This window comes from Nipponia nippon, unplaced genomic scaffold (genome assembly GCF_047370975.1).
Source record: "Nipponia nippon isolate SJK-2023a ecotype South Korea unplaced genomic scaffold, ASM4737097v1 scaffold_34, whole genome shotgun sequence".
NCBI lineage: Eukaryota > Metazoa > Chordata > Aves > Pelecaniformes > Threskiornithidae > Nipponia > Nipponia nippon.
This window is the reverse complement of record NW_028262352.1, coordinates 3,171,558-3,188,517: the sequence shown is the minus strand read 5'-3', so window position 1 is coordinate 3,188,517 and position 16,960 is coordinate 3,171,558. Positions and strand designations below refer to the sequence as shown.

Here is a 16,960-nt window from a genome sequence, read left to right as displayed (position 1 = left end):
GAAGACCGGAAATCGAGTTACAAGCAGTAGAAAAAGAGATACGACGAGCTTTAAACAGATATGGACTTGAAGTAGCCCCTGAAAAGGTACAAAAAACTGAGCCTTGGAAATATCTGGGCTGGAAAATCTTGCAACAAACAACTGAACCCCAATCGATACAGATTAAGCTGAACATCAAAACTCTAAATGACCTACAAAAGGTGTTAGGAACCATCAGCTGGGTCTGGCCATATCTTGGACTGACAAATGAACAGCTAGCTCCTCTTTTTGAGTTGCTAAAAGGAGATAACAACCTTGCATCTGCATGTCAGTTGACGTCTGACACGCGACAGGCTCTGCAAGAATTCAATCAAGCAATACAAAACCAAAAAGCACACTGTCGTGTAGAAGATCTACCCCTGCAACGTTATATATTTTCTCACAATTACCAAGCCTTAGGATTGTTAGGCCAATGGGTACCCACACTAACAGATCCATTGGTTGTTTTGGAATGGATTTTTCTGTCATACCAGCCCAAAAAGACAATTGTTACTCAATTAGAAATGCTAGCAGGTATTATCTGTAAAGGGCGAAAGCATGTGGTCCAATTAACAGGCATGGAAGTGCAACATATTTATATACCATTGACAGGGGAATATCTGGAATGGTGCCAAGCAAATAGCCTCCCATTGCAAATAGCATTGGAAGGATTTCCAGGAAAGATAGATACACATTATCCTGCTCACAAACTCATCCAATTACATTCAGAAGTTCTGATCCAGAGAACACCATTATGTCAAAATTATCCCATAGACGGGCCCACTATCTTTACAGATGGCTCTGGAAAAACCGGAAAAGCTGCCCTTGTGTGGTTTGATAACGAACAATGGCAGGAAAAGGTGTATCATACACAAGGATCTCCTCAAGTGGTAGAACTCTATGCAGTGGTACAAGTTTTTACTCTATGGACTAACCAGGCTATAAACCTCGTTTCTGACTCTTTATATGTTTGCAATGTAGTTTGCAGATTAGAAAAAGCACGTCTTAAACATGTCCCGAATGAACACCTGTTTAGCCTGTTTAAACAGTTGTGTCTGTTAATTAATAATAGACAGCATCCATATTTTGTGATGCACGTACGAAGTCATACTCAGTTACCCGGGTTCATAACAGAAGGAAATGCTAGGGCTGATCATTTAACAGCACCGGTTTGGTCACAACCTATACCGGAAAAAACACAACAAGCAAGGCTCTCTCATGCCTTTTTTCACCAAAACGCAAGGGCATTAAAACCACAATTTGATCTCTCGTGGGGACAGGCAAAGGAAATTTTGCGTGCCTGCCCAGACTGTCAACAGTTTGCATCTATTCAGGCAACAGGAGTTAACCCACAGGGCCTACAGGCACTTCAGCTTTGGCAATCCGACGTCACCCATATAATGGACTTTGGTCGCTTGAAGTATGTCCGTGTTTCTATAGACACTTTTTCTGGAGCTGTATGGGCTACTGCACATAGTGGGGAAAAAAGTAAAGATGTTATTAGACACTGGCTATCAGCCTTTGCTGCCCTTGGCATCCCTCACTGCATAAAGACAGATAATGGTCCCGGATATGTTAGTAGTAAATCTACACAATTTCTTAATCGATGACCATCCATATAATGGTATATATATGGAATACCATCCATATAATGGTAACACAACAACATAGCACTGGAATTCCTCATTCACCACAAGGCCAAGCCATAGTAGAACGCGCACATCGCACTCTAAAATCCATGTTGCAAAAACAAAAAGGGGAAAGGCCAGGACCCACTCCAGCAGACAGACTAAGTAAAGCCGTGTATGTGTTAAACTACCTGAATATGTCTGAAAATAATATTCCTGTTATTATCTCTCATTTTCTGTCTCTTCAATCAAAAGATTTAACAGCCACACCACAGAAGGCCCGAGTTTTTACAAAATCGCTACAAACAGGTAATTGGGAAGGTCCTTTTGATCTACTAACCTGGGGCAGAGGGTATGCTTGTGTCTCAACAGATGTAGGACCTAAGTGGGTACCTGCAAGGTGCGTAAGACCGGCTCTTGCATCGGATAACAAGAACGAGCAGCAGAAGACACTGAACTCCGAGAAGGCTGATGGGGAATGACTTATCAGATAACTCCAAATTAATCCATAAAGCAATCAAAGATTTGAAGTTAGCAAATTACAAGTCAGTAATGGATTTGGTTGGCTGAATCACTTACTAACAAGTTGGGGAATTGGCGGGTGGATAATGTCTCTAATCAAAATGGGTTTTTTCTTGTTACTAATATTTTGCACTATAATAATGATAGTTTCTTGTCTAGTGTCTTGGGTATAGAAAATGCTATAGAATATGATTAAACAAGCTTTTGTGGTAGAAAAACAAAAAGGGGGAATTGTGGGAATAAATGAGACAGTGTTTTACTTTGACGAGATGCAGCTGTGCCCTTGAGGCTTGTTACAAACAGGTTCACAGGAATGCAGCTGTGGCCTTGAGGCTTGTTACAAACAAGTTTGTGAAACTTAGAGGCAGAAAAATAAGGATGAGATTGGATACATCCCTGAAAGAGGAATTTGCGTGCACCAGCTTGAAGAACCAATAAGTAATGCTGAAGAGATGCGTGGACACAAGACAGTAGCCAATGAAATGGGTTTTGCTTCCTCGTGAACACTAGATCATATTATAAAAGGGATAGATTGTAAAAATAAAGTGTCGTCGTCGTCGTTGTTGTTATCATTGCCATTGTCATTGTCGTTGTTGTCGTCATCTTTGCTTGTCTTCTTCGCTTGTCTTTGCCTGGACTCATACGCGGAGTCCGTGATTAATTGCCACACTCTTTATCGAGTGACCTGAAAGAACTCCTATTTTGAGTGTGGCCATGAGCAACAGCAAGCTTTTGAGCAGATCAGACAGGAGATAGCTCATGAGGTAGCTCTTGGGCTTGTCCGGACAGGACCAGCTGTGCAAAATGTGTTCTACACTGCAGCTGGGGAGCATGGTCTCACCTGGAGCCTCTGGCAGAAAACACCAGGAGAAACCCGAGATCGACCTCTAGGGTTTTGGAGCTGGGGGTATTGAGGATCAGAAGCCCTACACCCCAACTGAAAAAGAGATACTAGCAGCATATGAGGGAGTTTGAGCCACTTCAGAAGTTGTTGGTACAGAAGCATATCTCCTCTTGGCACTGTGATTGCCTGTGCTACACTGGATGTTCAATGGAAACCTCCCTGCTACACATCATGCAACCAACACTAAGTAAGAGGGTAAGTAAGTGGGTAGCGTTGATCACGCAGCGAGCTCAACTGGGGAAACCCAAATGCCCAGGAATCCTGAAAGAGATCATGGACTGGCCAGAAGGCAGAGATTTTGGAGCATTGCCTGAGGAGGTGGCTCATGCCCAAGAGGCACCATCATACAATGAGTTATCAGAAGATGAAAGGCATTATGCTTTGTTAACTGATGGATCCTGTCGTGTTGTAGGAAATCATCGGAAGTGGAAAGTTGCTGTGTGGAGTCCTACACGACAAGTCACAGAAGCCATTGAAGGAGAAGGCGAGTCAAGTCAATTTGCAGGCAAAGGCAACGAAGGCATTGAGTACCTCAGCCTTATCTGCATGTGTTGTCACTAAATCCCTTGGCCCATTCAACAGGCCCACATTTTCCTTGTTCAACCTTTTATTGGTAACATAGTGGTAGAAACTCATCTTGTTGCTCTTGATGGTCCTCCAGTTGAGCTTTGGCTTTCTTGACACCATCCCTACATGCTTAGGCAGTGTTTCTTTATTCTTCCTTTGTAGCCTGTCTGTACTGGTTTTGGCTGGGATAGAGGTAATTTTCTTTCATGGTAGCTTGTATGGGGCTATGTTTTGGATTTGTGCTGAAAACAGTGTTGATAACACAGGGATGTTTTAGTTATTGCTGAGAAGCGCTTACACAGCACCAAGGCTGCCTTCATTTTCTCACACTGCCCCACCAGCGAGTAGGCTGGGGGTACACAAGAAGTTAGGAGGGGGCATAGCTGGGACAGCTGACCCTAACCTATCAAAGGCATATTTCATACCATATGATGTCGTGCTCAGCAATAAAAGCAGCAGGGAAGACAGAGGAAGGGGGGACATGCGGAGTTATGGGGTTTGTCTTCCCAAGTAAACGTTACGTGTGATGGAGCCCTGCTTTTCTGGAAATGACTAAACACCTGCCTGCTGATGGGAAGTAGTGAATTAATTCCTTGTTTTGCTTTGCTTGCATGCGCAGCTTTCGCTTTACCTATTAAACTGTCTTTATCTCAACTTGTGAGTTTTCACACTTTTACCCTTCTGATTCTCTCCCCCATCCCACTCGGTGGGGAGTGAGTGAGTGGCTGTGTGGTGCTTAGTTGCTGGCTGGGGTTAAACCATGGCACCTGTCCTTGCTTCCACCTACTCGATGCCCTCTTTCTGCATTGGAGCTCTACCATGAATTCCCTGCTTAGCCAAGCTGGTCTCCTGGTACATCTACTTGTCTTCCTGAGTATTGGGATGGACTGTATTTTTCCTTGGACAATGCTGTCCTTAGAGACCTCCCAGCTTTCTTGAGCTCCTTTGCCCTTCAGCACTACCTACCACCTAGCAGTTTCCTGAATAAGCCAAAATCTGCTCTTCTGAAGTCCAGGGCCTGTGTTCTGCTACTTGCTTTCCTCATTGCCCTCAGCAGCTTCAACTCTGTTAGTTCATGGGCACTGCAGCCAAGGCTTCTGTTTATTATCACATCCCCAACCAGTTTTCCTACCCATTCCAAGCACTGAGGTTTCCCCCCTCTGAGATCCATTTCCCTCTTCAACCAAGGCTTTGTTCCTAACCACACCTTGTGTGCTGATTTTGGATCAGAAACCTGCAGACTACACCAGATATTAGAAAGTGGTGGGTTGCTGCCGATGCCATCATGCCAAGAATGAGTGCTGATATGGTGACACCAGGATGCTTCATCTGTCTGTCCAAGTGTTTCCTTGACAGGCAGGGAAAGCACCTCACCTCTACCCCAATCACTTTGGAAGGAAGTATTAGCCTTTGGGCTGAGAACCAGAGAGCATCTAAAAGTGCAGCTTTTAAGATCATTCCATAAAGTCTGTGTATGACTCTTTCCTCTACTATCAGTAACACAATGAGATACTCCCCTTTAGGTAGGAACTAAGGTTCTTTGAGCAATCTGCCCCCTCCAGTATATTGCCTACCTGTGTGTTCAGTCCTGAAAACAGTTACAGAAAAGGCTTAAGAACTTGTTTTTTCATCTTTTCGGGAAAATAAGGTTGTCAACTGCTAGCTAATGCTTACATTAACTCATAATCTGTAATCAGTGACTAGATTTCTTCTTTATCAGTTTTTCATGCTCCAGCCATGTACTGGCCAATGGCAGGGACACTTATGATTGAACCAACAGAGTCTGAACAGAAGGTGGAGCTGGACAGATTCTGTCATACAGTGATCAATATTCAGCAGGAAATGCTAAAATAGAGGAAGACACGATGGACCCTGATTAACCCACTGAAGTTAAGAATTATGTTCAGGTCTTGGTTAATATCTTTAACCAAATTGAAAAATGCATAAAGGTTGATTCATTTCCTGTTTTAAATTGGTCTCTTTTTTTCAGATACCCTATGTTCAAGAGAACCTCTTGAGGCTTATCTCAGCTATATGCATGTAGTAACGTGGACTTGAAGGAGTGAGGATTCAGCGTTGACACATTTAGTTGAATCCAGTCTTCTCATGTCTTAAACACATCTTTCTGCTTTAATTGTCACCACATACTCTGAACTGTATTGCCTCTTCTAAGTGGGCTCGTCCTTACTGTAGAAAAACACAGAATTACAAAAATCACAGAATGGTTGAGGTTGGAAGGGACATCTGGAGGTCATCTGGTCCAACCCCACTGCTCAAGCAGGGCCACCTAGAGCAGACTGCCCAGGACCATGTCCAGATGGCTTTTGAATATCTCCAAGGAGGGAGACTCCACAACCTCTCTGGGCAACCTGTTCCAGTGATCAGTCACCCTCACAGTAAAAAAGTGTTTCCTTATGTTCAGATGGAACCTCCTGTGTTTCTGTTTGTGCCCATTGCCTCTTATCCTGTCACTGGGCACCACCGAAAAGAGCCTGGCTCCATCTTCTTTGCACCCTCCCTTCAGGTATTTATATACATTGATGAGATCCCCCCTGAGCCTTCTCTTCTCTAGGCTAAACAGTCCTAGCTCTCTCAGCCTTTCCTCATAGGAGAGATGGTCCTGTCCCGTAAATATCTTTGTGGCCCTTCCTTAGACTCTCTCCAGTATGTCCACGTCTCTCTTGTACTGGGGAGCCCAGAACTGGACACAGGACTCCAGGTGTGGCCTCACCAGTGCTGAGTAGAGGGAAAGGATCACCTCCCTCGACCTGCTGGCAACACTCCTAATGCAGCCCAGGATATCATTGGCCTTCCTTGTGGCAAGGGTGCATTGCTGGCTCATGTTCAACTTGGTGTACACCAGGATCCCCAGGGCCTTTTCTGCCAAGCTGCTTTCCAGCTTGTATTGGTGCATGGGGTTGTTCCTCCCCCGGGCAGGACTTTGCACTTCTCCTTTTTGAACTGTATGAGATTCCTGTCGACCCATTTCTCCAGCCTGTTGAGATCCCTCTGGATGGCAGCACCACCTTCTGAGGTATCAGCCACTCTTCCCAGTTTTGTGTCATCGGCAAACTTAAAAACGTGAGGCTGCTCCTATCTGTCCGTAGAGAGCCTCATCTGCTTATTCTTCCTAGTCAGGGGGTCTGTAGCAGACATGCACTATTATGCCATCCTTACCTGTCCTTTCTTTAATCCTAACCCATAAACTCTCAGTTGGCTCCTCATTTGTTCCCAGGCAGAGCTCCATGAACTCCAGCTGCTCTCTCACATAAAGTGCAAGTCCCCCTCCTTGTCTTTCCAGACTGTCCTCCCTAAAGAGCCTGTATCCCTTCATTGCAACACTCCAGAAGTAGCAGCCTTCCTACTAGTAAGAAAATGGTGGACTTTTAACGACTTGTGAAAAGATAAATTTGCCCCCTGCTCTGTGGTTTCCTCATCTGTTGATGTAATATGCTAACAAGAATATTAACTTTAGAATCATTTTTATTGTTATGCGATTATTCTGAAAGTGAAATCTAAGCAAACGTTAAGCTTTATTTCTCATGTCAGAACTCAAAGCTTGGTCTTCATGTTTAGTTATCTTAATTTCAACATATCAATACTAGAGATTAAAGCTGACATTCTTGTTGAAAAGTGAGTTAGAATTCCCATTCATTCAAGTTTACCATATTGTACCAGAATCTCCAAAAATTATTCAAGTCCCCATGTTATGTACAGAAGGTCTGCTCCTGTTTTGTTTGATACTTCATTTCTGATTTGTCAGAGCTGCCACAGTAGCAGTAGGTCCTACACAAAGTAAAATACTGGCAGAATGTAATATTAAAGATATGTGTTTTTTTTCCCCCACAAGCTACAATGTTCAATTTTTACTGAGCATTAAACCTACCTTTTTCAGTATCACATCATTTTTTCCTTATAGTTCCATATAAACCTCTCCTTTTAATCCAGGTAAAGTATGAAACAGCTTTTCTACAAATATCGAAATTGAACTTCTTACTGAGTTAAATCTCATCTAACAGAAGTACAATATTTTTTCGACCTCTTAGTTTGAATAATGACTCTGGTTTAGACAGCATGCTTAACTTGCCTTGCTTCGTTACATAGACTATAGCTTGCTTTAAAATGGCTTCAAAACTTAAGCTCTGGCCCTCCAGGAATACTGAATGAGCACTTGAGATCAGAGTCCTATTGCTCCACATAATGCCATGTAGAAGTAAAAAGTGGCCAGGACTGAAACCTTGAACAGGAACATCTTCCCATCTGTTCCTATCAATCAGTTTATATAAAAATTTGGCTTCTGAGACTGTCCATATAGTTGGTGGGATAGACTTTGCATGTGATAACTTTATGATGAAGACACCAATGTAGTGTATTTGAAAGGAACATGAGCTTTTCTGGCACGTCTGTGCAGATACTTGAGTTCAATCAAGTTTGTTCCTTTGTAGCTGAGTTAGTTTGTCACTACATAAAGTAGTAGTGCTGCAGATCAGGAAGTATATACTGTAGTAATATTTAGAGTGGAGAAATGACTGCACAATTTTATATCATCCAAACAGTAACCACTAGAACTTTATGGTATACAGGCACATGAATGCCTGGGGGCTTTCTTTGAAGTGACAAAAATGAGGCTTGTATTAATAGAGCTATTTTAACTATACTACTTTTGTGTCCTTTATGGTAAAGGTTTTGGAGTTGTAATTCTTCATTACCTACTTAGTGACTTCCAATGGGAATTTAATTTGACAGAGGTTGCACCATCATATGAAAGTAACAGGAAACAGACAAGCTATTGTTGTATGCAGAGAGATTCAGCATTAGAAAATTTTAGACTTCTTCAATAATATTGAAAAAGACATTTAATAGACATTGGTATAGCACTAAGGGTTTACAAAATTGTGAAATACGACTACAAACTGGACTTTTAATATAGGTGAAAACAGTGGACGTGTTTTCAGTTGCCACTAATTATGCAAAATCTTGTCAATCTGTTCATTACAAACAATTGTGCTTAAGTCTTTAAAATGGTTTGAAAAAAAAATAGTTAAGCCAAAACCATAAAAAAATTTAGGAACTTCCTACAGTTGGCCTTAAACTTTGTGACAAATGGTACATTAAAAGTAAACTCACTGAAATAATATAAACTAGGGAAAAAGCCAGGTTCTCTAGTAATCGAGTCACTAACTCTTCTGAATAAGAAAAATAAAAGTTAATATTTGGAACAGTTTCTTGCTAAATATTTAACAGAGAAGGTGAATAGTTCAGATTTATATTTTCTAGATATTTGTGTGTTTTGATGAATGTTACCAACCTCAGTTTAAGACTCAGGTATCTAGATTAAAAGCTGCCTTTTCCAAAGCAGTTTTGATAAGACTTCTCTAATAAAATGGTGCATTTATAGTATCTTACCTCACCAATTCAGTTTCGTAACTTTTTACCAATTCAAAGGCCATCAAAAGGTATAAAATACTGTAGACTTTTGGTAGGTGCATATTACACAGATGCATGTGCTGGTCACAAAGGTATAATTTTCACCATAAAAAGCATTGGGTTACAATTTGGGAAATCTATGGACTTAGGAAACCATCTACAGTTCTCAAACTATATGCTTAATATTAATACAGTTGTTGCATAGTGCCTGAAACCTCATTTCCTAGTAAGTATAGAAAAAGATCAAAAGCTGAAGCTTTAACTTCTTTCTGAGTTGTTCAACAATGCATGTCTTCAATATTATGTGATTCAAGATGCTACCAACATTAAAGCATTATGCATTAGTACAGTGTAACTGAAATTCTTTAGCTAAAACTAACTGAACAAAAAAAAAAAAGAAAAAAAAGAGCAATTACATTTGTCTGATTCATTATAGAGGTGAAGGCAAGGTTTTGAATCAGAGAATGTCATCATAAATGTGCACATACTTCTCCAATATGAATGTACATATAGACAAGCACTCAAAAGGGGATTATCACTTTACATAGAACTATTAACAAATCAAAGATAATACCTTACTGATATAATGCAGCCTCAAACAATATTTAACAGTAAACAATAAATAGTATTTCAAAGGTCTGAAATGAGAATTGACACAAAAATAATATCTAGTTGTTATTTCCCTCCAACATCATGGCATATCTCCTTTGTAGACTATACACTGTTGGTACCACCCCATGACTACTTAGACAACCCTTTTACTGATTACTGTGCTGGGATCCAACAACATACAATGCTAATGGGAAGGAAAGGCTCTCTCCTGCAGCAGTTCCCAGGACTCCTACTCTGATATATAGAGCTAGGGCTACTCATGCTTGTCTCAAGCAGAGGCCTAAATAGCTGCACCTGTAGCACAAGCACTGCTACAGGAGAAATATATATCTGATATGTAAGACTGAATCAGGTTAGATTTTTTACTTGGGGGGGGGGCAGCATGGTGGCTTAGAAATTCATTTGAGCAAACATTCTTCTGTTTTCTTGATGAATGAATTAAGGTATATGAAGACTCAAGTTTGAAGAATAAGACGACTGCCTAAAGGAAATATTCTGTAGTCTGAAAAAAGTATCTTAATTTTAAATGTCGTAATTTGACAAGTTTGGATAATACAAAACCCACAAAATTAGCAACATTTCTGAATCATAAAATATTTAATAATGTATATTTTGGGGGAATATATTGTATATAAAATTTCAGGTCACCATATGAAGCAATTTAAACCCTTTTCAAGCTAGCACTGTCTTCAATGCTGTATAGATTTATTGCCACTGATACAAGACCTACTAAAAGCATACATTTTAAACTAATACAAAAGTGGCTTTTTTATATGAATTTTTTGTACACAACTACTGTCTTGAATATCCGCTAAGTGCAAAAAAACACGGATCACTTTACACTACTGTAGCAACAATGCATTCATATTGTTCATTAGTCCTTAGTAGTCAGCTTGCATAAGATACAAGAAAAAGTACAGTGAATATCACAAAAATAGACTAAAAGTCAGCCTGTTCTTGCAAAAAAATACACCATAATGGAAGAAAGACAAAAAAAGGACTATGCACACCACAGACTTTGCTGTTCTTTAATCCAGCTGACTTAAGTGCTGTTTGTTTTTTGTCGTTGTTTTGGGTGTTTGGGTTTTTTGGCTTTTTTTGCTGAATCAAACCACATAGATTAGACATAAGTAAAATTAAGAAAGCAGTGGGTAGCTAAAACTTTATGAACTATTTTTCCTCCCCACAATTTGTTTTCCTCTATCTGAGGTAGTTACAAAAAACAAATCATAACTTAAGCACCAGCTAGGACTCACCACTTAGACCTAAAGCTTCTGGTTTGGGTTTTTTTCCTCCCTTTAAAAATTATTTGTCAGCTCACCAAAACTACCTTTGATGTTAAAGACAGCAGAGATTTAGAGTTCTCACTACATGAAGAAAGATGGTGATGGGGAGGAAGAAGATTAGCTGCTTCAAAATGTGACAATAGATTCGGTTCCATCAAGCTGGCTGGCTCACTGTTGACTTTTAGATGTTTATTCTCCTTTACTGTCTATAAAGTCAACGGGAGAAGTATGAAAGGATTGAAACACATCATCGTCCTTTACTGTAACCAGGGAAGAACTGGTCAAGTAGTGTCTGCAATATCTTGTTAGGAACCATGGTGTAGCTCTTTCCAAGGTCATAGCGGCAGGCAGGACAGGTAAAGACTTCAGCTCGGAAAGAGCGCTGTAAACAGCTCTAGGGCATACAAAGACAAAGAAATAAAAATGTTACAGCTTTTGCTTTACATTGAAAATTTAGCTAGCAAAAATTAAGCAATTACTAGAAACCAAAGATGCAGTTTCCCACGTTTCCAGAAACAGCAAGTTTTTACTGAGTTCTCTTGCCATATTTCTGCCTTTACAACTGAAATGATGTACTGGGTCTGGCTGGGATGGAGTTAATTTTCTTCATAGCAGCCTGTATGGTGCTGTGTTTTAGATCTGTGACTAAACCAGTGTTGATAGCACATCCATGTTTTAGCTATTGCTGAACAATGCTTGCACAACGTCAAGGCTTTCTTTGTTTCTCGTTCTGCCTCCCCAGCAAGTAGGCCGGGGATGGGCAAGAGGGGACACAGCTGGGACAGCTGACCCAATCTGACCAAAGGGATATTCCATGCCATATAATGTCATGCTCAGCAATAAAAACTAGGGGATGGTCTTTCCAAAGTAGCCATTGCTCAGAGACTGGCTGGGCATTGGTCTACTTGTGGGAGGTGGTGAGCGAATGCCTTTGCATCACTTTTTCCTTTCTTTTTTTTTCTCTTCACTTATTAAACTGTCTTTATCTTGACCCATGAGGTTTTCTTGCTGTGGAGGAGGATTGAGCGAGTGACTGGTGGGTGTTTATTTGTAGAATAAAATAGGTTTCAGACTACAATATCTAAAAGACGATTATTAATGTTGCCTTTTTTTTTTTTTGGTTTTCCCAGACTGCAGACAGTCCAAGCATATAAGTTAAATATGAAAATTTTATGAGGGTCAATCTTTGCCCAAACAACAACACTGTCTGTCAGTCTATACCTTAAAACAGTAATTGGATGTTACTTTATAATTAGTCATTGATAGCCTCAGATTCTATGCTTTGAAGTTGTTGCCATTAAACATTCTCCATGTTTTTTCCACCACTCGATATATTAACCCACTCATAATACTTTACCTCTATGTAACAAGCAGCTCTTTGAAGGAGCAGTCTTGCTCTATTCCCATTTCTTAACTACGTAAAATTAACTTAATCTTATTGTACCAACATCTAGCTCCTGGAACAAACCAATCCCTAGCATAGCTCCACTAATTACAATGGAATGGTAAACTTGATACATCATGGCTATAAGAAATTATACTAAATATATTTCCACTAATTTTTACATAAAATTAAGATTGATTATATGGCAGCCACACAGCTGGAAGCAAGCACATTACATTTCTTCCTCAGACTGCTAGGCAATAATTATTGTCTTCCTAAAATATATGTTGGTTTTGGTGATCAGTATCTCAGGGACAAGAACACAGCCCAGAGCAATACAGGGATTATTCTTACTTTACAGACGTTGTGGAGGCACTCTGTTGTCACTGGCTGGTAAACCAGCTCCTGACAGCAGACACACATAAAAGATTGTTCCAATTTCTTCAGGAAATTCTAGTATAGGGCAAAAGAAGAGAAAAGTAGAACTATTAGAGGCACATTCACAAATATGCAAACAAAAAAAGGCATTTAAAATTATTAAACTTTTTTTAAAAACTAATTTGCCTAACTACTCTATGTTTAAATTATAAATTCACAGCCCTAAACTGAGTAAAAAAATTGGCCTTCATAGCATTTGGTAAATGCAGAGATACATTCGTAAGATACTTGTTTAACATCCTTGTTACTCTTCCCAAACTCACGGTTAGCATGGTCTAATAACATTACACAATTGCTAGAAGCTGTTAAATCCAATATTCAGTGTGATAGGACAGCTTGACATTGCAAAGTTTGCTTACACTGAAACTTTTCTAGTGCAATCTTCAGGTCTTAGTCCAAGCTACAGATTTCCTTCCAAAGCCTACCACCATTACTCCTGTATTCATGGACATTTACATGAAGATATTCCCATACCCTCTGCTGTTACCTCTACCTATCTTCTGCTCATTCCCTGTATTATTATTGTTTACAGCTTCTTGTTCATTCTTATTTCCTCAGAAGTGAACCTCTATTGTGTTCAGTGCAAAGTATACATTTAATAAATTATGTTTATTACATTAAAAAATTTTGGAAGGCTCATCTTATATCCTTCACATCCATAAGTAGTGTGGCTAACAAAGTATTTAGAAAGCAAGTCCATGAACAATTAATTTCCCTGCTTTTCCAGAAGTCAGAGAACTAAGGTTTTGAAGATTATTTGGTTGTACATTATTATCATTAAAAATAAAACAGAGGGCCCATCAAGCCTGATTCTTAGCATGAGTCAGAGAATTTGGAAGCTAATATCTGTATTTAGTGATTATCGCTAGAATTTTGCACATCCATGATGGATAAGTGATTGCTGCTGCTCTGCAAAGGGAAAGCAAATACTGTATACCTCTCTCACTAAGAAATTCACCTCTGCACCTGCTGGAGGTATTTAATTGGTTTCTTGAGTCCTCACTCTGAAATACTCTGCAATAAATAAAAGAACCTTCCTGCTTTTTCAGTCTTCTCAGAGCAACTTTGAAGAATGTGGGATAAATTTTGTGCCATAGATTTTACACATACAAGCATGCTTACAGAGACTTTATTCTTTGGTATTTCAGTAGTCTCAAGCATACCCACTCAGGTATAGAAGTGTAAAAAACAGATCTAAAGTTACTCAAAATACAGTTCTTTTCAGTAATTTTAATAATATCAGATTCGTTTCAACCCAAAACTTATAATTAAAGTGGAAAGGTTGTTTCAAGCATTAAGATTTATATTTTCATTGCAGCTATCTAATGGTAGTTGTGTGATTCCCATTGAAATTTCTATATGGCTATTACCAAGGGCAATCAAAATTATGGGCAGGAATCTATAGGAAAATAACTTTCTAGTAACTGGATTTCTCTTAAGATACTGTTTTCTGTTGCTTTAGAAACACATATCTATTGTATTTTGTCACATAATTAAGAGTTGAAAGTGTAATTATTTACAAACATTGGACAACCCGCAGATAAAGAACTTACTTACAATTTTACAATATCAGCTTCTATACAAGTGCAGTAGCATTATAGCAATAGTACTGTAAGTGGAAGATCAAGGAGTTACTGGATGCTTTTTCTTTCAAAGAAGCAAAGTAAATAGCCCCTGGCAATTCCCAAATAAAGTGATTTTGTACATTCATTTTTAGGCATCCATTCTCCATCTAATATTTTGTTCTTTCACTGACTTGATAGTGACCTTTACCATTCTGATATCTGGATTTCTTTTTCTTCTGCAAAACAGCTAAAATAACTATGAATTGGAACATCAATAAAGCTAATTAATGTTCAAGGACATAATATTTTGGAGGGTATTCCATCAGAGACTAATGCAAAAAAATACACAAGTGTCTTCAAACTTGAACTATCCTTGCTATTTTCTTGACAGCTGGGGGAGGGAAGTATTTCCTCTTTTTTACTTAAGGTTCTCTCTATAGTGAGTGGAATAATCTGCTAAACTTGAGTTAAAAATATTTTCATTTGGTATCTAAGTCTCAATATGACAGTATTTCTTCTGTCTCCTTAAGTGAATGAAATTACATGCCCCATCAACTGTTTCTAAACAGATAGTATGTATTCAGCAATTTTAAGCAAGTGAATTAGGTATTAACAAAGCTTCATTTCTCCTAACTCTATATAAAGAAAGGTTAAAAATGAATAATTTAAGCAAGCTGCAAGCATACTGGTCCTTCCTTAAGAGAAGCAAGTACTTCATCCCACAATTTCTGGTTCATACAGTCGTCTTTAATCAGCCACTGCTGTTGCTGGGTCAGTTGGAAAGCCTCTCCTTTCCCTCCATCTCCCATTCTCATGGCTTTGGATGTATTTTTAGTCTCCTCTATACCTGTTTAAAATTATGACAAGATATAGTAACAGTGGTAGTCTGAACTATTAAAAAGGGAAGACAAAATTATTTCTAGAAAGCTAAAACATGAATCACATCTATGTAATGATGCAATAAAGCTCCAATTCAAATTGCCCAGCTTTATTTTGAACTATAGATCATAACTACATAGAAGATTGTTCATTTTTCTGTGAAGTTTAAGAAAAAGAAACCTTACAAGTATGGAACAGCACCATAAGATCCCCAGCTTCCCATTTTATTACTGAGCACTTAACACTTTACATTTGGATTTCAAATGACTTCCAACTTCCTTGTAGTTTTCATACTATTGGCTTATATATAACTTGACAGAGCTCTAACACTAAGAAGTAAAAAGAAATACCATCATCAATTGTCCTTTTCTGGTTTCCGTTACTTTGGCTGGTTGGCTCCTGTTTCACAGTTTGCTTCTTAACCTTATCCTTTTTCTCTTTACTAGCCATGGCTTCCAAATAACCTTCTGGATACTAAAAAAACCCCAAAAAACAGAATTAAAACAAAATCCACTGGCATCTGGGAATTCCCAAATACTGACAAGTCTATTTTCTAAAAGAATGTAAACCCCTATGACTACATATTGAAATAATATAAAAATATTTTCTAAAACCCTATATAAACAGGAAAACTTTTAAATTAATATATTTTTAGAAAGTTGTAGTTAAGTCAAAGGATCTGATCTAGAATAGATTTTATTAAAAGGCACCTTATATCCATATCTACAACTCCAACTACACAAATCAGAAAGCTAAAGTTGAAGATGATGTCATGTAGCAAAACAACCCATCCAAAGGAAATAATTGGGTTGCTGAGGGAAAAAAAAATACTACTTTGATTCTTCCCATCTGCCACAAATTTCACAGCGCCAAAGTCCCTGCCTGAAATACATTATCTATACTAGTTCCTCAATCATAGGTTACAATTAGAGAAAAATACATTAAATCATATATATTATTTAAATTCTAAGAAGAGACTCAACTATTACAAGAGTTACTTTTATAAATCTTATCCAGTGTAAGGATCACAAAATTGTATTCAAATCATAATTTTCTGATCCATATATACAGAGTAATTTCTTGTTAAGGCAGAAAGCTTCATCCACAATTCTTTCTGCTTTGCCAATATCATAGTTTTTCAAATTACAGATGATCTAAAATATTTTTTTTATATTAGACCCTGCCTCATTGAAGTATATGAAAAATGGGGCTTAACTTTAATTCACATTCCTAGTTTTAAAATTTAAGACTCCATTTACTTGAACAGAATATCAGAGCAACTTTGTGAACACTGATTCTGACCTGTACACTCAGACCCAGTTTCTTTGACCGTTCCATCCCTTCTGAAGTCCAAGGTGCGGGTTCAATATCATCTCTCCTCAGAAGATAGCGCCAAACTAAGAACCCACATTTCCCAATTTCTGGCCAATATTTTACCACCTAAGGATAAATAACAACAGGTTTATGTTTTTGCTATCACAGTAGATCCTCAAATCTAATTTAAGAATGATATGTTACTATTTAAAAGTATCTCTTCTCTCAGCTGGAAAATGTTTGTATTTTGATAAATACAATACTGTTTTAAAAGGTGCACATCTTTATTCCAGATACTGAGAAGACATTAAGTGTATGAAAAGCCAGAAAGGGAGCTGGAAGGAGTGAAGAAATCAATGCCAGGGATGAATATGACTCAGTGAGCACACACAAAAATAGCTTACGTATTCAACTTA

At 38.6% G+C, this 16,960-nt stretch overlaps 1 protein-coding gene across 5 annotated transcripts in view; it reads right to left on the bottom strand.

Annotated features, from left to right (window-relative positions):
- Positions 1 to 7,309: 7,309 nt before the first annotated feature.
- Positions 7,310 to 16,960, bottom strand: part of LOC148054102 (E3 ubiquitin-protein ligase UHRF2-like) — a 162,431-nt gene continuing 152,780 nt past the window's right edge. For 4 of the 5 annotated variants that reach the window (XM_087770973.1, XM_087770972.1, XM_087770974.1 and 1 more), the window contains 5 exons: positions 16,533 to 16,670; positions 15,581 to 15,704; positions 15,038 to 15,198; positions 12,703 to 12,801; positions 7,310 to 11,358 (listed from right to left, as the gene is read on the bottom strand). In XM_087770973.1, the coding sequence (XP_087627099.1) occupies positions 11,212 to 11,358; positions 12,703 to 12,801; positions 15,038 to 15,198; positions 15,581 to 15,704; positions 16,533 to 16,670 (669 nt within the window). In that variant the 3' untranslated portion in view covers positions 7,310 to 11,211. The remainder of the gene's footprint in view (positions 11,359 to 12,702; positions 12,802 to 15,037; positions 15,199 to 15,580; positions 15,705 to 16,532; positions 16,671 to 16,960) is intronic. The other variant, XM_087770975.1, reaches the window with a different exon arrangement.